Here is a 22,621-nt window from a genome sequence, read left to right on the forward strand (position 1 = left end):
CCAACCAATACCCTGATTTCACAGTAGACTGCCCATTCAAACAATAGTGCCACACTCCTACATCTCTACTGCGTCCTCTTGCCAAAGGAACAACAAGAATTCTCTCAACATCAATAGGAAGGAACTGAGATTTAATGAAATCAACATCCCATATACCTAAACTCGTTTTCAACCTCTTTACTGGTGTATTAGTTGGAAGAAAAGGGGGTGTGATAACCTCGAAAGTCCAATGTGAAGGCAGCCACGAATTCCCCCAAATTCTCATGGACTCACCCGTTCCAATTCGGCATGCATCGTATTCCAACAGCCAGTAACTCTCTACCCCACATAAGACGGCGCCAAATGAAAGAAGGTTGAGAGCCTAGTGAGGCTTGTGCCTAAGAAAGATTCGGAAAATACTTTGTTGCTAACACACTAGCAACTAAACCGGCCAGGTTTAGAAATACGCCAGACTGTCTTTGCTAACAGAGCTTGGTTAAACACTGTTATATCGCGAAACCTCAAACCACCCTCAAATTTATTTTTGAAAAGCACCTCCCATTTACACCAGTGGATACTCCTCTTACCATCTCTTTCCCCCCACCAGTACCTGGCCACTTTAGACTGATAAGTGTGGCAAACTGTAACAGGAAGTTGGAATACAAACATAAAATAAGACGGAATGGCCTGAGCCACAGCCTTGACAAGAATTGTCTTCCCAGCTTTCAAGAGTAATATGTTTTGCCAGCCATGTAAATGAGAATCAAGCCGTTCATGAATACGCTTGAACATATCTTTTTTGTTTCGACCAGCAATTGTCATTAGACCCAGGTAACGTTCATGAAAGCCAACCACTGGGGCCTCAAGAACATCAAGAATTAAACCCTTCTGCTCATGAGTAACTCCAGGACCAAAAGCAATGGCAGATTTTTAGAAATTGATCTCTTGTCCCGCCGCGCATTCATATAAGAAAAATGTTAGAGATCCCAAAAATTTGTACCAAAATAGGATCCCAAATGACATGGCACATGCCATATCATCACCCTGTGATTTCCACACGGTATATGTTCTTTGCAAATTTTTTTTTTTGACAAAAAAAAAAAAAAATTGTTCTTGTATGAACAGTAGCTGCAAATCTTAAACGTCATCCATGTATCACACTAAGCCACCATCACTACACCTTCACTGGTTAATTCACTTGCTTTCAAAAATTACCCAATTTGTTAGGTAAACAAAGGACGGTTAAATTCAGAAGGAGACTCGTATTCCTTGAAGCTAGTTTCTTCTAAATAATCTCTCACAAACAAGAATTTTATCTCTAAATGGATCTGTCTCCTTTACAATTGTGTACTTTAGCCATTCAAAAGATGTGAAAAAAGATTGGATGAGTCCTCGAATTTAGAAGTGAAAAATATTTTATAAGGCTTCAGGGCTTAGATCACTAGGGTATATATGGATATTGGTGGTATCATCGTTATGATCAAAGGGAGGAAAGTAATAATTGGGAGACTGATTACAGAGGAAGTTTAGTGAGAGAGGGTATGGGGATGCGGTGATGGCAACACAACCGGGGATGCTTCCCCACGAATGATCTCAAGTTGTTCTTGGATGATGATATATGGCCAAATTCCGCTAGACCTTATCATGAAAAAAGCTCTCTGGTAAAGAGTATCAGCATCTAGTTGTTGTGATTAATTGGTCATCATCATCATCATCATTTCTGATCTTGTTCTCTCATGTTTCCTTTCCTTTAATAAAAATAAAAGTACCAATTCTTTCGTTTGTGTTCATGTTGAATTAGACATCGTTTCTGTACGTTCATTGTTTGTTTGCAGAGTTTAATTCATATTCTTCTTCTGTTTGGGTAATATTAGGGTTTTAATTCAAAATATTATAGTAGTTTCTAAAAAATAAAATAAAAATTATTCACACATTGGAAATTAACATGTTAAAACAGATTATGTGGCAGCTGCCGAATCATTTGGGATTCATATTTGGTATAATCTTTTGGGGTCTCTAGCAAACGTAGACAACACTCTTTTAAGTTGTTTACTAATTCAAAATATTATATACAAATGTAAATAGATAAAATTATTGGATGTTAAATTGAGAAGTGGAGTAAATGAGAGCGGGAAAAGGGATTAAATATAACGGTCGGTGATCACAAAAGTTCTTAGTCACTTGGTGACCGTAATAACAATACTCATGTTTCAATTTTTATTAAACCCGCTTCATTTTTTATCGGGGTAAAAATCTTATTTTCACATTTTACCTCACCTCTCCGGACCCAAACAGTGGCCGAACCCGAACTAAACGCAGGGTGAGACACTCTACAAGCTAAAAACACACACACCAACACAGCAGTCGCACCTTTGTGGACTGAAAATTCACAACTCTCTTTGAACCCTCTCCCTCAATGGCAGCCAAATGTGAAGTGAAGTTGTGGGTGAGCTGGGTCGATAATGGAATTAAAGGCCTGAGAGCAATACGACGCTATTTTGGTCGGAAGGGTTGGTTCTTTTAAGGCGCCCATAAAATGCTCGATAAAATTCCCAAGCGAGCACCAGGCTCCATAGATTTCTGAGCGTTGGCACCTAGTAAACTGATTTCGCCTAAGTGCCTAACCAACCTCTTGCTTGCATAACAAAAAAACCCATTTGCTAACTGAAACAACTCAGTCACTCACTCTCTCTCATTTTCTTGGTTCATCTCTCAAGAAGCTGGGTTCGATTACTCAATCTTTCGTTTCAACTCTCCTACCCTTTCTTCTTCTCGCTCTCTCAGACCCTCTCTTCTTCTCGCTCTCTCAAGAAGCTGGGTTCGCTGACTGAAAATTTCAGTCTTTCGTTTCAACCCTCAGACCCTCTCTTCTTCTCGTTGTTCTCTCACGAAGCTGGCTTCGCCTGCCGGGTTTGGGTTCGCTTACTGGGGATGCGGTGATGGCAACACAACTGGGGATGCTTCCCCACGAATGATCTCAAGTTGTTCTTGGATGATGATATATGGCCAAATTCCGCTAGACCTTATCATGAAAAAAGCTCTCTGGTAAAGAGTATCAGCATCTAGTTGTTGTGATTAATTGGTCATCATCATCATCATCATTTCTGATCTTGTTCTCATGTTTCCTTTCCTTTAATAAAAATAAAAGTACCAATTCTTTCGTTTGTGTTCATGTTGAATTAGACATCGTTTCTGTACGTTCATTGTTTGTTTGCAGAGTTTAATTCATCTTCTTCTTCTGTTTGGGTAATATTAGGGTTTTAATTCAAAATATTATAGTAGTTTCTAAAAAATAAAATAAAAATTATTCACACATTGGAAATTAACATGTTAAAACAGATTATGTGGCAGCTGCCAAATCATTTGGGATTCATATTTGGTATAATCTTTTGGGGTCTCTAGCAAACGTAGACAACACTCTTTTAAGTTGTTTACTAATTCAAAATATTATATACAAATGTAAATAGATAAAATTATCGGATGTTAAATTGAGAAGTGGAGTAAATGAGAGCGGGAAAAGGGATTAAATATAACGGTCGGTGATCACAAAAGTTCTTAGTCACTTGGTGACCGTAATAACAATACTCATTTTTCAATTTTTATTAAACCCGCTTCATTTTTTATCGGGTAAAAATCTTATGTTCACATTTTACCTCACCTCTCCGGACCCAAACAGTGGCCGAACCCGAACGAAACGCAGGGTGAGACACTCTACAAGATGAGAAGGATATGTTTTTATTGATAGGGATGGTGAGTATTTTACATACATTCTCAGTTGGTTGAGAGATGGTGTTGTTCCTACATTAGAAGATTCTAAGTATCCACAACTTCTAAAGGAGGCACAGTACTATCAACTTGAAGGACTGATAGATGGAATTCATCTATTGCTGAACTATAAGAAAGAGAAAGAGTTGGGTACAGATTTAACACGTACTGATATTATCAAGTACAGACTCTATGTTGAGAGCCATGAGGAGCATTGGCCGCCTAGCCAAAGTTTAGAGGTGTAAATCTTTATGGCCTTGAACTTCCTAGATTGGAGCTATCTGAAATTGACTTTAGCTACGCATGTATTAGAAATGTGTGTTTTACAAACGCAAATCTTTCAGACTCAAACTTTGAATATGTCGATGCTGAAGGTGCTAACTTTACCAATGTGACGTTGAGAAGATCTTTGTTTGGAGAGGCAAATCTTTGAGGCGCTAACTTTAACAATGTGAATTTGGAAAATTCTTCGTTTGTTGAGGCAAATCTTCGAGGAGTTAACTTTAACAAGGTGAATTTGGGAAGTTCTTCGTTTATTTGCGCAAATCTTGAAGAAGCTTAAGCTAACTTTAACAATGCAAATTTGGGATGTTCTTCGTTTGTTGCAGCAAATCTTCAAAGAGCTTCTGCAGTGGGTGTTGTATGTGATAAGCGCATACCTTTTTCAAGCTGCAGATCATCATCTCTTGACTAAAGTTAATGGTATAGTGCGGATGGAATGAGATGAATTTGTGTGATCTCTTTTTGCTTTTCTTATTTCTTTTATCAAATGCTATATATGAGGTTGAGAGGAATTTTGATTGTCATACCTACTTCAATAGGAAGAAAGACTAGTCCTTTAGAATGAGTATTGTAACATCCTTTCATTTAGTTTCATCTTTTTCTTTGTTGGTGCGTCATAAATTTTTCTACTTTGGTATGTGCGTGGTATGTCCAAAGTTTTCTTTCAGTACCTATTTTCTTTCAATCAAGAATGAAATCAAAGTTTAATATCTAAATTAATGCACCAATGCAACTTTGTTGTTTCATATCTCAACCTTAACCTAGACACATGAGTGACATAACATCTCATATTAAATATGTGTGCAACTTTACCACTTAAAATTTGAGAATGTAAAAAGCAGATGAAGAGACTTGCAAGCAATCAAAACCGCCGAGTCTACTTTGTCTATATGTAGATGGTACCGAAATGATAAGTGATGGTCATTTTGGCCTTACTTTTAATAATGAAAATCTATGTGATGTTTATTCAAAAATTTCTAAACCTTTCTGCTGATCATTCCCAATCTCTTATTTTGATCTTCAACTTTCATTTGAAAATCTGCATGTTGTATTTGTAATAGTTTTTCAATTTTTATTTGGATTTCTAATCAACCACCTCCTTCTTTTTTCTCTCTACCTCTTGCAAGGCGTCTCTCCCTCTTTCTCCCCTTCATCGTCATCACACGCCTCCTCCATTTGCAATCAAAAACATAAGGCGTGGGTTTTTTTTTTCTTGGTTGGAAAGGGATTTAGGGTTGAAATAGGAATATAAAAGTTTGAAAAAAAAAAAAAAAGGATGTTTGTATACAAAATTTCTCATAATAGATAAATAATCAAATAATAAAAGAAAACTATTAGTGAATTCAAGCGTAATTCATTTATTGTCATAATCCTGTAATTAACACTCTTTTAAGTTGCTATTTCAAATTCAAAATATTATATACAAAAGTAAATAAATAAAAGGGTGCAGCTATTGCCACCCTACCATTTTCTTTTCTTTGTTCACCCTACAAATATTTAAATTATTGAAAGACTATATTACCCAAATGCAAAATGACTAATAAGTACACTAATTTTCTAAAATTTAAATTTTTTTTTTTTTTGATCAATGTAATCAATTTCATTCATCTCAAGCCAGAATGGCACGGATACATACATTCCCTTGCCAACTCTAGGGCAAGTTTAGGACGTGGTATGCTAGCACCACCCATTAGACACTCAATGCTCACTTATTTAAAGCGAGCCTATACACTATGAAAAGAAACATAGTAAATAGGCAAAGTTCAGAACATAAAACAAAACTTAAATTTTCTCCTTGCCCTAAACAGTATGGCTAGAGGCAGGGAGGTTTGGCTAATTTCTTCCTCCAGGATCCCAAATGCGAAACCCAGAAGAACCCGAGTTCTTCCTCAACTTGATCCAGAAAAGGGTCCAGGTCCAAAAGGCAACTATTTTGGGCAACCACAGCCCATTAGACCTCAACACCCAAGATTTGGGCCACCAAGGTGAGTTGGGCCACAAAAGTGATCTAGGCACCCATCTCACAATCGGTCTTCCCTTGTCTGTTCCGGTCACTTCCCCAGCCAGCACCGCCGCTGCACATATGGGAAGCAAGCCACCTCGTTTTCGAAACATCAGGCGGAGGGTCTCCTCCTCAGGTTGAAACCCCCGAATCGTCCCACCCATCACTTCTTGGATGTAGCATTGAGTCGCCGCCATCGCAGCCTTGAAGCCTGACGTCGTCGACCACTGGGCTGTGAATCCTCGCTCCTGCCATGAGCGAACTGTTTGCATCAGCATCGTTCCCGTCCAGGTTGAACCAATCCTCGTTGCCCTTGGCAGCCCAACAGCGGCTTTGAGTCATGCTCTATTTGGTCGGATTCGACCCGGATCCAGACTGAAAACCACCCCAGTTAGTGTACTCCAGCGCGAGATTCCGGTGGTTGTAAATCCATCCCTCTCCCTAAAGACTGTGGAGAGGAAACTTGGTGGAGAGCTTGATGGACGAAGTCTACATTGGGTCACCGCGAGGAGGCAGCGAGAGGCGGATAGGGAGATTCCCCTTGGTGGTAACGCCGGCCGGCGTTGCTTAGATCCCTAGCCATGGCGGCTAGGGTTTGAGAGAATTAGGCAGAGAGGACGTCGCATGCTTATCATGTTGAATGCATATTTTAAAATTTAAATCTTTAAGGAAAACTAAATACATAACTAATTAAATACAAAAGTACTTAATTTCTCTTCTGATAACATTAATCTTCATCTTCTCCATCCAAATTTCAATTACAATTTTCTTTTTGATCTTTTTGTTGCGTCCTCATCGTTAATTCGTTATTCAATTCACAAAACCATTAGTGTTAACTTCATCAAAATCTTTATAATACCTTTATAAACACCGAAAGTAAAAAATTTAAAACACGAAAAAAAAATCAATCTTTTTTTCATTGCTCATAGTAGCACTTACTAATTTTTTTTAATATGGATTGAAATAAACGAACATTGAAACTGAATGGAAAAAATAAAAAAAATGGAAGTAAATCAAATTATGATTTTATTAGGAAACTTTAATATATTTTAGGACGTCTTTTTAATTGATATAAATTAAATGAGAAATTTTCATTAAAAAAAATTTCTTTTTTAATTTGATATGTCATATGATGGAGGATATTCCTGGAAAGAGAAATGGGTTAGATAAGTAAATCTAATAATTGAAATTAAAATGTAGGGTGTAATGAGCAAGTAATGTGAACAAAGAAAATTATAGGGTGGCAATAGCCTCACCATAAATAAAATTATCAGATGTTAAATTGAGGAATGGAGTAAATGGGAGAAAGAAAATAGATTAAATCTAAGGGTCGTTGATCACAAAAGTCCTTCGTCACCTGGTGACCATATGAACATTACTTATTTTTCATTTTTAATTAAACCCGCTCTATATTTTATGGGGGATAAAAATCTCATTTTTTATCGATAAAATTCCCAAGTGATTGTAAGCACCAGGCTCCTAAACACCTAGTACCTGATTTCTCCTAACCAATTTTATTGCCTTGCTTCACAAACAAACTCATTTTCTAACTTATCATAGCCTCACCTAAAACAACTCAGTCTCTCTCTCTCTCATTTTCTTGGCTCAGACTCTCATCTCTTAAGAAGAAGAAACTACTAGGTTCGCTTCTTCACGCTGAAAGATTCAATCTTTCGTTGCCTTGAGTTTTCAACTGACTCTCTCTCAGACCCTCTCTTCTTTTTGTCGTTCCCATTTGCAGAGCTGGGAGTTTCTCATGAATGGCGACAATTTACTGGGTTGGTTTCTTTCTCCCAAAGTTTCAATCTTTGTAGTCCAAACATGTTCATCTCTCTGACACGCTCAAAATGAGTGCACAAAATATAACCCTGCTGTTGGTATACATATACCTCCCAGGCACAAGTACCGGAAGCACAAGGCTCATCTAGTCATCACAAAGTAAGGAAAGAGCTCCCAGCCACGGATCCCGATACCCCTTGGGGTGATATCGGGAACCCCAAACGTCCTACACCAATGGAAATGAAACCAAGCTCCCACAAACCCACTACATGAAGGTCATCTCCAACGACCGAAAGAGGTAACTGTTTACTATATATCGCTTTCCATTATCATTATCTTATAACGATACTGACTTAGGCATCAGAGCATTGAAAGCCGGCACACCCGGTCTTCCCTCTGACCTTTGTTTGTCTTACAGATAAGTGAGACCGATAGCGATAGTGGCAGGTCGAGACACCCCGTGATTTAGCTGGATTGAACCCCTCTCGAGACAGCTGAAACACCTGCAATTGTAATAAGAATAAGTATGGATCGTTCTTAGCCGGTGATTAAGGGATGTAAATTCTACAAAAGACGTTAAGAATTAATAAAAGAATTAAAGTATAAATATATATCATGTACAAAAATTACAAGATAGAAGTAGATGAATAGAACGAATGAAGACTTAATTAACTACTACTAACACGTTGGCAAGGTTTCAAAACACAAATCACAAATCAAACATGTCATATCAAGAAATCAATCAAGAACAGAGATGAACGCATACAAAATCTTTATTACTTCCCTTAATTAAATTAACTAGATGAACGCACCATAGTTAACCCTATTAAACATGCAATTACTAGTGGTAGCTAATCACTAACAAGAACAATATTAACGCATTAAGAACATGTGGAAGTTTGATCTATTTAAGCAAAGATAACAAGTTAGAATGCTAATCTTATCATGCAAAGCTCATTGTTGAATGTTGATTTACCTAAGGAACTATATATTTTTTACTTAGCAATTAAGACCTAGAACGCTAGCAAATCTTAATCTGGAAACAACTATATGCTCATAACTCTAAGTATGCATCCAAAGATTACAAAACATATAAATGGTGGGATTGAAGCACGAAATCAACAAACAAACAATGACAAGATGAAATCACAATTTTCTATTTTGAAAAACCAAAAACGTTAAACCTGCTTCATGGTATTTGAAAATTAAACATCAATATTCAAACTTTAATCTTACAAGAATCCATAAACATTATTGCTTGATGGCGTTTATCATGCGTGTTTCAAATTCGTTTTCTTGATGCGTTTTCCATGTCAACAATCTTAATCGAGGTTTTGAGAGGATGTGTATGATTTGATATTGTCTTATTTTTTTGTTGATTCTTGATACATATGGTTGTATTTTTGTTGTGTATTTGATAACAATGGTTTGATGCTTCATAAAATTATAACTGGGTCTTCATGCCTTTTCAATCATGCTTACATTTTTATTGGTTTGTTTGTAGGGCGGAGTCTATAATGGCTTTTGTCTATTCCAGATAGAATCTATAAGTAGTAGAACTGATGACACATTTATTTATTTGGAATGATAATGGAAATGAAGGAAATGATTCCAGTATATCATTTTTCCTGCGTTTAATAACATATATAGATATTAAAATGGGTGTGAGTCCCACCTCATTGTCAAGAATCAATCTATTCCTGATTAATAACCCGGAGTTTGATACCCAAGGAGGAATCAAAGCCTCAAGAATTTTTTTTTTTACCCAAAATATCCTTGCGTATTTTCAGGCCTGATTTCTGGTTAGTTGTAGGATAACCTCCTCAACTACAGCAATCATGCTACCCAGTTGATAGTATTTGGCTTCCAATAATAGTTCTGGATATAACATGGGTTCTAATATTGGAACTACTCCGTCTCTCAGCCATCTTAGGATGTACAGAAAGTATGACCCATCTCTATTTATCAAGACAAACCCATTCTTCTCCTTCAATTTATGTCGTCCACTAAACATCGCCTTAAGCATGGAACTTGATTCGCGAGTCAATATATGAATGGTGGTTAAAAATTCCTTGCCTCCTACATTTAGATGTACCCACTGCGCACTCTCAACGTGCACTGTTCATCATGAAAAATAAGATATGGTTATACCCTATATGTTTGCTACACAATTTTTCAAAATATCAAAACTTACTGTATGAATATACACAAAGCACTCAAGCACCATATTTTAAAGAAGATGCTAACCCTGAATGAATATAGGCCAATATCACACATACTGTGTGGTACCTACAAATGATATGCCTAGATATGCTTGTTCCAGAGTAACCAAATGAATTCCATTTTTGTTGGAATGAAGACCATACATAAAAACTTTCAATCATTATCATATAAAGTCAACAAAATGAATTCCAAACGAGTTCCAGAGTAACCAAACGAATTCCATTTTCTGGTTGCTCTTCTGTTGAGACGGTCTGTAAAGTTTGGGACTTTGGAGAAGAACGGTTCGAGTCTTTTGAGGGTTTTTTGTAAATATAAGAGTGTTTTTATTGAGATCTCTAAATTTGTTCACTTGACCTCACTCTATTATGGATTATTAAATAACATATATAACCTACTATAAAATGACTATTAAGGACAATAATTATACCCAAAAATTATTATATTGATTTTCTTTACACTTTCCAATTCAATAATATTAGATCGCATTCTTTATTATTTTCCTTATCTATTTTTATTTTCCAATATCACTACATACTCATTAAAGCATTCATATATATATATATATATATATATATATATAGGGCCCTTCTAGTGAGGGATCCCTTTTTTTGGTCTTTTCTAGGGATAGGGCATTAGACAAACTTTTCGATAATATTTTCACATCTCAACCGTTCAGTTTTTAGGTCCTAATGTATAGATCACTTCTGCAAATTTTCAGCCAATTTGATGATCGTTAAGGCATCCAAAACTGCAATTTTCCATTATAAATACGAACGGTTCTGGTTCGACAGATTCGGTCCGTTCGTGTAAATTGCAGTTTTGGATGCCTTAACGATCACCGATTTGGCTGAAAATTTACAGAAGTGATCCACACATTAGGACCTAAAAAATGAACGGTTGAGATGCCGAAATATAATCAAAAAGTTTGTCTAATGCCTATCCCTATAAAATACCAAAAAAAAGGATCCCTTATTGGAAGGGCCCTGTGTGTGTGTGTGTGTATATATATATATATATATGATTTACATGTTTTTTTTATGAAAAGAGGTCAGCTCATTATATATATTCAGCAAGCAGTACATAAACGAAACACCCCTATGGGGTCGACAGAAAGAATCGTTCCTTAGGGAACCCTAAAACCTATTCTGAAACAAGAATAAGACCTAGGAAACCCCTAGTACACCCACATTTTAGAAAGTCCACGCACCATTATTTCAAACAAAAACCTAGAAACTCCGAAGCAAGTAAATTAAAATGATCCTCAGAGCAACTGGTTTTTGCGACCTATGAAAATTTAAGCAATGATGGAAGTAAAGGGTGAATCTTCACCCTCCACCTTCAATTCTAGAATAGCCCAGGCCCCAGAAAATAGAGCCCAGCCCACAATCCAAAAGTAAGCCCATATGGCCCAAAAGCTGAGATCTACTCCCCCTCTACAGGATTCCAGGCCACCACCGCCACCAGTCCACGCCGCTATCATTCGACTACTCAGGCCATTGACAAGGAAGCCACCGCGACCATCCTTGTTTGCCATCACCACCGTGCAAGGCGCTGCTGTATCACCCGGACCAAAGCGCTCCCATATATGTTCCCATTGCAGGCCGCCACGACCAACACTACCCCTGTTGCCAAGGTCGCCATCACCCGCCGAACAAACCAGGTCACCGGTGCCCTTTCCAGTACCGCGGTCCAGTGACAAAACCATAGGTCGTCGCCCCAATCTCAATCCCACCAGAAATTGGACGCCAGCAACAACCCAAGCTCGATAGTCTTCGTCGATTTCAAGAGCAAAACCGACCTCGAAGCCATCATCCAGCCCAATCAACGTCAGATTTCTTCGCTGCCCAGTAGCAATATCGATCACAGAGAAGGGGAAGAAGAAAATTCCCACCCTCGTAGTCAGAGATTCACAGTCGCCGGCCATTTTGTCGAAAGCGGCAGCTTTCGAGTAAACCCTAGAGAGAGTGTTCTAGGTCATGAGAAAACATGTTGGATGCATATTGGTGAGGGAAAACAAATTAAATCATATTAGGACCTAACTCTAAGTCTATCCATTATATTTGCAAAAAATAAAAAATGAGCTAGCAATTAAAAAAAAACTAAATAAAATATTTAAATAATTAATCATCAGGTATAGAAAAAAGAGAAAATAAAATAAACATTAAGAAAAAACGATTAATTTTCATTTTTTTACACAGTTAAAACAGGAAAAAAAAAAGTTAAAGAAAAACCACAAAATAATTCATGTTATTTTCTTGTTGATTGGAAATTAATTTTTAAAACTCAATACCTTGTGTTTGATTTTTTGTTTTGGGCTAAATACTGGTTATTACCCTGTGGTTTATGTCCAAAATCAATTCAGTCCCTAGACTTCTAATTTCATCAAAAACACCCCTGCAATTTCAATTTTGATCTAATAGGTCCAATCTGTTAGTCTTCCGATAATTGAGTCATTTAACTTGTTGACGTGGCTCATATATGACCTATGTTTTATGATGTGGTGTTGAGGTGACATGCATAGTCAATTTAGGAGTGGGTCTCACTATTAGAAATCTATCAAATAAAAAGTTTTTCATCAAATAATCCAACTATAAGTTGAACCCATAGCAAAATATTAATGAATTGGACCTATTATATCAAAATTGAAAGTACAGGGGTATTTTTTATGAAATTAGAAGTCCAGAGACTGAATTGATTTTGGACCTAAACCACAGGGTAGTAACCAGTATTTAGCCCTTTTGTTTTGTTAATGTCTAAAAGTCCGGCGGTAGCTGAACCTTTGTTAACGCTGATCCGGTGGGCGGATCGATACTTGTGGTGCTCTCAAAGCCTCCGCTACCTGTCAAGTAAAATACAAAGGGCGTCAGAGGGAGACCGCGTTGGGCGGTCTTCAACTCTCCGATGCCTAAGTTAGTCAATGTATTTATGTTGACAAAGTAACAGTAGGTAAGTATTGAATGCGTAATTAATGAGGAGAGAGGAGAGAACCTTTTATAGGTGAGGAGGAGGCTGACCTCCTCCTTGTTTTCGATGTGGGACTGATGTGCTTCAGTTCCCAGCTCTGGGAGCTACTGATGCCATTTTGGCACGGCGCGTGGCGGCGCGTCGGCGGTGACCTGGGGGTGATCCGACGTTGTGGTTGTAGCCCGCCTGGCGGTGTGTCTGCATGTCATTCCTTTGGTTGGAATTAGTACCTTTGGCGGTACAATGAGCGTGGCCCATTATAGCTAATTATGCTTGCAAATGTACATGTTTTTTATTGAAAAAGAGATTTATGTTGTCTGATTAAGGAATGGATATGTAATTAAGATTTATAGAGTAATTAAATCATGAAAATGACTAAGTTTTTTATTTTAAAGATAATAGCTTGTTTGCAAATTATATGAGTGTGGTTATTTGAGGAACTTTAGTGAGGTTTAGTGAGTAAATTTAGTATATGAAGATTTGATAGGAGGTGTAGAAAAACATAAGAGGTCAAGTGAGTAAATTTGGAGGTTCCAATAAAAAAACTCTAAATATAATGGAGGAAAATACATTAATTGATTTTGATATTATTAAGGGCAACTTCTCCCGCCATTTTTAGACCGAGGGTTTTTATCCTATGGCCCAAAACAGAACCAAGTTTAAGATTGTATAATATTCTTTTTTTCTCAAAAAATGTTATCTTAGAAATAGGGAGTTCTATTCATACCTCTCATAATGGTATTTGGACCTCTAACAATTTTAGGAAGTTTTTGAATCCAACATTGCCCTACTAAAAAGAGTGTTTCTATTTATACCTCCACATTTAGCATGTGAGCGAGACCTCTTCAAAACTTTGTAATATATCCCATTATGCCCCTTCCAAAATTTAAGGGAGTGAAATATAAGCTCCTCATTTTACAATTCGCACTCCTTGTTTCCTTTTCTAGTAACTTCAATTTTGTCTTTAATAACTTAAACTTTGTATTTTTATAAGAACTTCAACCAAAAAAAGAAGGGAAAAATGCACCAACATTGTCCGGACACTGTGATGACTGTCAAAATGATACCTGAACTTACAAAGTTATCAATGTGATACCTGGACTCATTTTTTCGTATCAACATCATACCTACGACCAAATTCGGTCACGGAATCGTTAAATTTTGCACGTGCCACGCACGTGAGTCACTTAATGAAGACAAAAAGACCGATTTACCCTCAAAAGTTTTTTCTTTCTTTCTTCTTTCTTTCTTTCTTTTTTCTTTTTTCTTTCTTTCTTTATTTCTTTCTTTCTTCTTCTTCTTCTTTTTTGGTTTCTTCTTCGGAGTTCTTCCCCTGATTTGAATCATCAAGATTCAAATCATCTCAGTAGCGGGCCATTCCGGCTACGTCATGGCCTTGAAGAACACCGGCGCCGCCTTAAGCGATTACGGCCACGGTGAATCACAGCAGGCACCTCCTCACCCTGCTCCGCCTGTTGAACTGCTCATCCAAGTTCACCCCCGCCGCCGCCGACGGCTTAGCCACCACCACTCTCGTTCTCTCCTCCGACCTCCTTGTATACACCATTGATCAGAAACTCAGACCCCGCCAGCCCTCCACTCTCAAATCACAGCTCCAATCCCACCCCGCCATTCTCTCCGTCACTCCCGACATGCAACACCACCTCCACACCATCAACAACCACATGAACAACCTCTCCGTCATTCCTGACATGCAACACCGCATCTGTCATTCCCGACATCAACAACCACACATAGAGAAACTCAACAACCCCTCCATCAAATTATAAGATCCAATTCAAACTCTAATCACCCATAAAACTCATCAAACGAAACACAACACACAAAAGTGATCTATACCAATCTCAAACCCATTGGGCAAGCATATATTCAATAATTTCCAATCAATTTGAGTGCCTTCTGGAGCTGATTGTAGCTGACATCGTCGCGATGCTTGGACCAAAACCCATTGGGCGAAGAGAGTGTGTAAATGGGTGAAGCCCCATCACTGAATTGGTCGTCCCTCTGAGCTAAGCCGGGGATTTTGGGTTCAATCAGAGCAAATTGTAGGCCAGCGAATTGAGAGTGAAGTCAGAGGCCGACGAGGTCTGGAAAACGAGGATGTAGGGGGTTAGGTTGCCCATTGCTGAAGAGGACGAGGGTGAAGAAGAAGGGTTTCGCCGGAGATCGAGAAAGGGAATGGGCTCGATGGGCACGGCGGTGGTGTTGGTTGAACTGATCGACTGGTGTGGTCTGGTGTTGGTTGCGGTGGTGTTGGCGAGGAGAGAAGGAGAGTGAGAGGAGAGAGAGAAGAAATAAGAAATTTCTTCTGTTTTTTTTTTTTTAATAAAAATTTGTAATAAGATAATTTTACCCTTGAATTTAACGATTCCGTGACGGAATTTGGTCGTAGGTACGATGTTGATACGAAAAAATGAGTCCAGGTATCACATTGATAACTTTGTAAGTTCATGTATCATTTTGACAGTCCTCACAGTGTCCGGACACTGTTGGTGCATTTTTCCCAAAAAAGAAAGAGAGTGAATTTCATTCTCCCAAAATTTATATCTCTTCAGTTTTACTTCTGTGGTCATTCAATTTTACCCATTTTGAACTACTAAGGTTCAAAATGGTATCTAGTGACTGGTAATATATAGATGACATTACCCAGGTTCCTCTAGTGTTGCCGTCATAGTAAAAGGGCAAGTGGGCAACATGGACAACAATGTAATCACATTGAGGAAGTAATGTGGATTGTGGAGATCCAAATGTTCCAAACTGAAGCTTAATGTCAATCAATACATAATGATCTAACACACACATACAGATTCTTAGCAAGTAATTAAACCTAAAGACCTCTAGCTTTTGAAACTTGCATGGACAATGAAGTGGTATTCGAGAGGATGCTCATCAACACTCAAAACGTTCAAACCATCTCTGATTGCACATTGAGCTTGTACCGGATTGATTTTTTTGTTCAAATGGGATTAGTAGGGAGGCCAAGGATCATGGACATCAGTCAGGTCTTTGAATCGAAACTCAGAACGACCCAGCATTGAGATATATGAAACTAGTATCAATAGAAAATCCAGCAGAAACTAAGAAACAGTAATCTCCAATCAAATAACTGAAATCATATATATAGAGTTGTACTCGGATAGAGAATCCAGCAGAAACTAAGAAACAGTAATCTCCAATCAACTAACTGAAATCATATACAGAGCCGATAAACTAATCAAGCATTGAAGAACAATCAAATACACATAGAAACACAGTAAAGCAATCAAATACACATAGAAACACAGTAAAGGAAGAGAATGGGGGCAGCTACTCGCATCAATGGCGAGACCTACTCTTCCGAAGATTCAACCTTTCTACTCCATACATTTTCATCTCTTTCTCTCCTGATGTACTTTTATTGTCCTCATCATCTACCATTTCACTGGTCACTGGCAACACTAGAGGCGGTTGATGATCAGGTCCAGCAGAACTTAGAAATTGCTCCCCTTTCCGACTGACACTGGGGCATGAAAAACAAAGGTTCTTGATTTCATCTTGGGGTTTTATGAAACAAATTTTAATTGAAAAAAAGAAGAAGAAGAAATATTTGAAAAAGATTCGTTGTAAAGTTTCAGAAAAATAAATGAATAGCTTACCTTACATTTCTGTATATCTCCATCAAATAACCTGTAGAAAGTAGCAATTTGCACTTATAAACTGAACACTTAATTGTATTATTTAAACCAGAACACAGAGCAGAAAAACAAATATAACTTTGGACAGTTCATTCAGGGCAAGAACTCAACGTACTATTGTATGAAATAATAAATGCTTTACCCAGATAAAGCAGATGAAATAATAAATGAACCCACGTATACTGCAATGGAACTCATCGAATTGTAATGTTCTACTTAAATTTATGACAATGGATATGAAACAGGATGCAAGAATGGAGAGTTTAGGTCAAAGTAAAAAACAGAAACTGGCAGGCATCACAATCTGTACTTTACAGTAGTTCTGCAGTTTGAATACTTCATGACAAGCAACAACTTTAAGCACAGTACACATAACACTCAATAGTTGAATTCATCAAACTACCACTAGATGCAAGCATTGACAGATTAAGGAGTCAAATATTCATATGCCTCCAGTATTAAGGAGTCAAACATTATACTGCAAGCAATGAACCCAGCTAGAGATTGCTAAAATACACAGCGGGAACACACCAGTTACCATCAATCTCCCAATCTCCTACTCCCTATAGGGCGGAAGAGAGGGAGGGAACACAGTTGATGATTGTGGATGTCCAATGGGTACCCTATGGCACTTTCACCATCCCTAAGCCCAGCTAATAGAATATTAAGAATTGATATGAATTCTGGGATGCATAAATTACAGTTCACCATATATTCAAAATGCTTCCCTACTGTACCATAAGAGATTAATTGGTAAGCAAGTGTTTTCCACCAATTTGCAGAATAGTCTTTCCCATGTCCATGCAGTGGAAGCTTGTCATATTCGGCAGCAAGAATCTTTTTGGCCTGTATGCCACAGTGAAAGATCAGTACCAGTAAGAGTAAGACACATAACCACATAAAATTTGGAAAAGGCATCAATTATAAAAGGATGAACGCTTAAACAGGAACTTCAAGAGTAGGAGCTCTTAGTAACAGAACTTAAAAAGATAGAAACTGTACAAAACCGTGCCAATCAACACAAAATTTCAGCAATTCTTAATGAACACAAGAAATATTCAATCATTGGTTATATAAAAACTTACCCGAGAGCCACGAAGAATATCTACAGGCATATTCAGACCGCATGTACCCCGACATGATTGAATGCAAGCCATTAGAAGATATGCTTCTCTAGACATGTCCATCTCCTTCTTTGGGGAAATACAATTATCACAATTACCTACAAAGACAATATAATCAACTACAGATTGAGTTAATAGATTATTTGCAGAGGAACACTAATGCATCTGGTATGAACCGTATGATGCTAAAGCTCTAACCAATTTTTCTCGTTCTAATATTTTAATTTAAACAGCTAGTATCAAAAGCTAGCGGTAAATAAACTAGGCAGACAATATTATACTACAAATGCAAATTGAGAGTCAAACAGAAATAAAGGGGAGTTGCACACAGGGAATCTGATAATAAAATCAGACACAGACCACATTTATCAGATGGAAAGATTTCCCCAAAGTAACCAAGCAAGAACTTCCTTCTGCAAGTTGTTGATACGCAATATTGTTGTACTGCCCTCAACGACTTTATAACAGCTCTTCGTCGACTTTCCTGGTGAAAAGCAGCACACAAAAACTCATTAGGCAACAGGCATTCTTAATCATTAATGGAACTTACAACTACTTGGCCACTAGGAAAGAGCCAACTAGGCCCTTCCTCCTTCCAAATAAGCAACTGGTTACAAATTCCCAACTCAAAGCAGATTTTGATGCATCATTGCAATTACAGGGAAAATAACTACCGGGAAATTTAGTAACAGATCTTCACAGCATGGGGACTTACTGTTTGACACTCTCCAGCATAAAATTCAGCTTTTGTGAGGTCGCTTCTTGTGTAATAGAGCCAGCAGACAGAAGCCATACCATCTCTACCACATCGTCCACTTTCCTGGTAATAAGACTCCAAACTCTTTGGGCAGCCATAATGGATTACTTGTCTTATGTTTGGCTTATCAATACCCATGCCGAAAGCAATAGTAGCAACCATGACATCTACTTCATCTCTTATAAATAATCTATGGAAAATCAATAATAAGCTCAGTGAGTATGACAAGAATCAAGTCTAGTTTAATGCAATGCAAGAGTAAGAAAGGGAAGGATGCAGTGCTCCAGAGTTTTAGTAACAGCAGAGGGAACATTTATGATTCCTACGCTAAATACACATGGACTAAGGGTGAGAACCTATGGGATTCGGCACGAGCTTTATTATCCATCTCACTATGGTAGATTCCAGCCTTAATGCCCACCTCCTGCAGTGAAATGAATACCTAGTACAATAGGGTCATAACAAACACTTAAAAGAAAAGAAAAAATACGTTCTTTGACAAGATACATGTAGGAACAACACAAGGCATTGACAAAACTTATCAGAAACATGAGATGATGTGGACTAAAAGATGCCTAACAATAAATATGTTTAAAGGTGATAGTTCTATAGCTACAAAATGTTGGATATTTTGGATTCAAATAAAAATCATAACTAAGTTATAGGGCAAAGCCTTATTTTAAGGAAACTTCACTATTCCAATTAACTCGTGCAGAACAGGAACATATTAACGAAAACATCCTTGTTCATGAAGTTAAGATCACTTTCTTCTGTTATGAATACCCTGTCAGGTAGACATGCTATCCCATATTATACTTTGACCAGGTTGCATTGTTACAAATAAATACTTGGTAGACTTTTGTATGAAAATAAGTACTCATGGAAACTTTTGCATAAACAGAGTAGGTACCCCGCAAATTTTGAAGTTCCATGTCTCATAAGGTCTAGTAAAGAGATATTAAGTTCCATAAAACTATCTCAACTAAGCTGTATTCCTAAATACCATCATCGTTTGTTAAATTGAAACCATGTCCCAGACAATAAAAGACACAACTTTTACTATCCCTTGGGGAGTTGAATTTATCCTCAGTCATAAGGTTGCAGTCCTGAACAATAGCCTATTAAGGAACCTTGAGGACTGTTTCAGGATAGAATGTCCCATATTAAAGTGCGTAAATCAATCATAAAATTAAGCAGATAAGGTATGCACCTGATAAACGTCTTTAATTGTCGTGCAGTAAATTATAGTTGAACCATCTGTGCGTACAAATTTGGAAACTTCTTGAGCTAGTTCATGAACAAATGATTGAGTCCGATTGAATAACTTGACACCATAGAACAGATTTCCACGATCAAAGGAGCCTATTCTGTAATATGGGTTTTTCATCTTCAAGGAATTAACAATGTCCATTTGAACCCTGACATCATAAATATAAGAAAAGAATAATTACTGGAGTCTCACCAACACAAAATAAAACTTGAAGGCAAACTAATGTGGATAGCAAATAGTGTCTAGTCCAGGATTATCTGGACATATAAACAGCATATATAATGTTATGAAAGATTGTCAAAGAGTCGAGTGAAATCTATACTATTATCCTCTAACCTCAGAAAATATCATTACTATAATTAAACAGAAGCTCACTTTCTACGGTTGTTCTGCTGGGCAAAGTTCTGAAAGGATTATGTTATGATATGATATATCTAAACTTTCTAAGGCAATAGAAGTGCTTTTTATTGGTGGAATTCTGAGGACATTAAGCAAAATGAAGTGATACTATGAATAGAAGAGAAACCTACTTTTTAGTAGCAGTTGCAGTTAAGCCAATAAATGGGACACCAACAAGAATGCCACGTAACTTGTCCAATCGCTTGTAGTCCATCCTGTAGAGTCCACAAATAGAAATCCTCAGGGGACGACAACAGAAAAACGATAAATACACAAGAAACAATGTCCACACATGGAGCTCTAGGAGATGACCAAAAACACACTCTTGTAAGGATTACATGGATAAAAATGGGAAGTTTGGAAACAAGAAACTAGTCCATGAGCCACCCCCAAAAGAAAAAGAAACTTCAGCTGCAAACTAAAGTAGCATTAGTAATCAAACACATCAACTTTAGTGAACTCATCGGTATTTCTTAGCAAGACAGGTTTGACATTTCAACACTGGATGATAATGCAGTCTAACAACTGAGAAGGATCCCCAAAAAATAAACTTTTTACCAACCAGAAGCCCAAATGTTCAAAATTTTAAGACTACGCAAATCAATCCATTAAGACTTACTTAAATGATTAGTAGATAGTAACAATAACCTGAAATCATGGCCCCACTCCGATATGCAGTGTGCTTCATCAACAGCAAACAGGCAGATTCCAGCCCTTAGTAATTTTGACCAGAAGCTGCAAAGAAATGTATAACACAGATACTAACTTCTGTAAGTAAACAGAACATGAATTTTTGAGAAATACCATGAAAAATAGAATATGATATTGCACATCGCTATAAGTTATAACCCCTAGATTACTTCCACCTATGACTAAAATCTGCATTATGGACATAGACTTTCATGCAAAATCATGAGAATAATAGTCCCAATTCCACCAGTCCATCCCTCCCAGCTTATGTTTGTAATGTGTAATACACACATGTACAAGTACATATAAATTTACCTGTCAGGAATCTTACATGCCTTTTCAGGGGTCATGTACAAGATATCAAATTGACCACTCTCGGCTCGGCTCTGGACAGTGCTATCAGTTTGACTACTACCCATATACTCAGCTCTGATCCCTCTTTGTTTCAAAGCCATTACCTTTACATCAAAATTAAACACATATTACTGACATGCAATTTGGGTCTGTTTCACAAGACATTTCTGTTTATGTTCAGACTCATTGAGCATTAATCAAAAACACCAACAAAACTAGTTCACCTGATCTTGCATTAAGGATAAAAGAGGGCTCACAACCACACCAGTCTTTCCAACAACCAAAGGAGGCACTTGATAGCTGAAATCAAATTAAACCACTTTCAAGCTTTAAAATTTGCATATGAAATAAACCCAATATTTCAAAACAGTGGAAATCAAATTTAGAGGGAATTCTTACCACAAAGACTTGCCACTTCCGGTGGCCATGACAATCAAAGAGTCCCTTCCTGCTATGATTTTCTCAATCACTTTCTTTTGGTATGGCCGAAATGAAGAAAACCCATATTTCTGTACCCAACACAGGAAGATGAAGACAGGGAGAGATAATTTGCTTTACCCAACAAAAATATTGGTGTAAAAATCGAAACTTTAATTTGTGAAAAAGAAGAAGATGGTTTTGTCACCTTGAGAATGGCCTGCATAGACGACATTTTGACGTTTCTGGTTGCTCTGCTGTTGAGACGGTCTGTAGAGTTTGGGACTTTGGAGAAGAACCGGTTCGAGTCTTTTTTGATCAAGACATTACCTGTGAAAGGGAAACTTCTCCCGCCATTTTTAGACTGAAGTGTTTTTATTGGTAGGGGAACCTATGGCCCAAACAGAACAAGTTTAAGATTTGAATCATATACCATCTTGGCATCTCATATATCCTTATCATGTTCAATTGCAAAGTCGAGTTCAACTTGTGATCTTGAAAATGAGAGTTTCGAACATTGTGGAGAGAAGGTGTTAGAATGAAGTGGACTGGACATGATGATATATTTACATTAAGTAAAAGAAACAATTGATTTGACTAAAATAAATAGCAAGAAATACATAATTGTTGTAAAACGAACATAGAAAGTGTTTCAGAAAATGGAGAGAGCTTTGCTTCAAAGAACTTGAGAGAGAGAGAGAGAGAGAGTTTAGATGCAGAGAAGGAGTGTAGTAATTTCTGTATTCATCTCATAACATGGATGAGAAATGGACTACATATAGTGGAAGATAGGGAACATGTAGCCTAAAGTCCTCCATAAAACAAGGACCCCTAAAGTCCTCCATAAAACAAGGATTCCTAAAGTCATCCATAAAACATGGAAAAGGTAAGCCTATAACAACATCATGATTACCCTATACC

General features: G+C 37.4%; 1 protein-coding gene and 1 pseudogene across 1 annotated transcript in view; one reads left to right on the top strand and one right to left on the bottom strand.

Moving 5' to 3' along the window:
* LOC133727879 (uncharacterized) overlaps nucleotides 1-22,134 on the bottom strand; it is a 36,278-nt gene extending 14,144 nt beyond the window's left edge. The window contains exons 1-8 of the mRNA XM_062155294.1: nucleotides 21,909-22,134; nucleotides 21,683-21,792; nucleotides 21,508-21,583; nucleotides 21,245-21,387; nucleotides 20,888-20,974; nucleotides 20,371-20,454; nucleotides 19,781-19,988; nucleotides 18,927-19,012 (exon numbers count right to left, since the gene is read on the bottom strand). Coding sequence (XP_062011278.1) covers nucleotides 18,927-19,012; nucleotides 19,781-19,988; nucleotides 20,371-20,454; nucleotides 20,888-20,974; nucleotides 21,245-21,387; nucleotides 21,508-21,583; nucleotides 21,683-21,792; nucleotides 21,909-21,935 — 821 coding nt within the window. The 5' untranslated portion in view covers nucleotides 21,936-22,134. The remainder of the gene's footprint in view (nucleotides 1-18,926; nucleotides 19,013-19,780; nucleotides 19,989-20,370; nucleotides 20,455-20,887; nucleotides 20,975-21,244; nucleotides 21,388-21,507; nucleotides 21,584-21,682; nucleotides 21,793-21,908) is intronic.
* On the top strand, nucleotides 2,396-4,466 carry LOC133734228 (FH protein interacting protein FIP2-like; annotated as a pseudogene).
* Nucleotides 22,135-22,621: the final 487 nt, after the last annotated feature.

Source organism: Rosa rugosa, chromosome 2, assembly GCF_958449725.1.
Source record: "Rosa rugosa chromosome 2, drRosRugo1.1, whole genome shotgun sequence".
NCBI lineage: Eukaryota > Viridiplantae > Streptophyta > Magnoliopsida > Rosales > Rosaceae > Rosa > Rosa rugosa.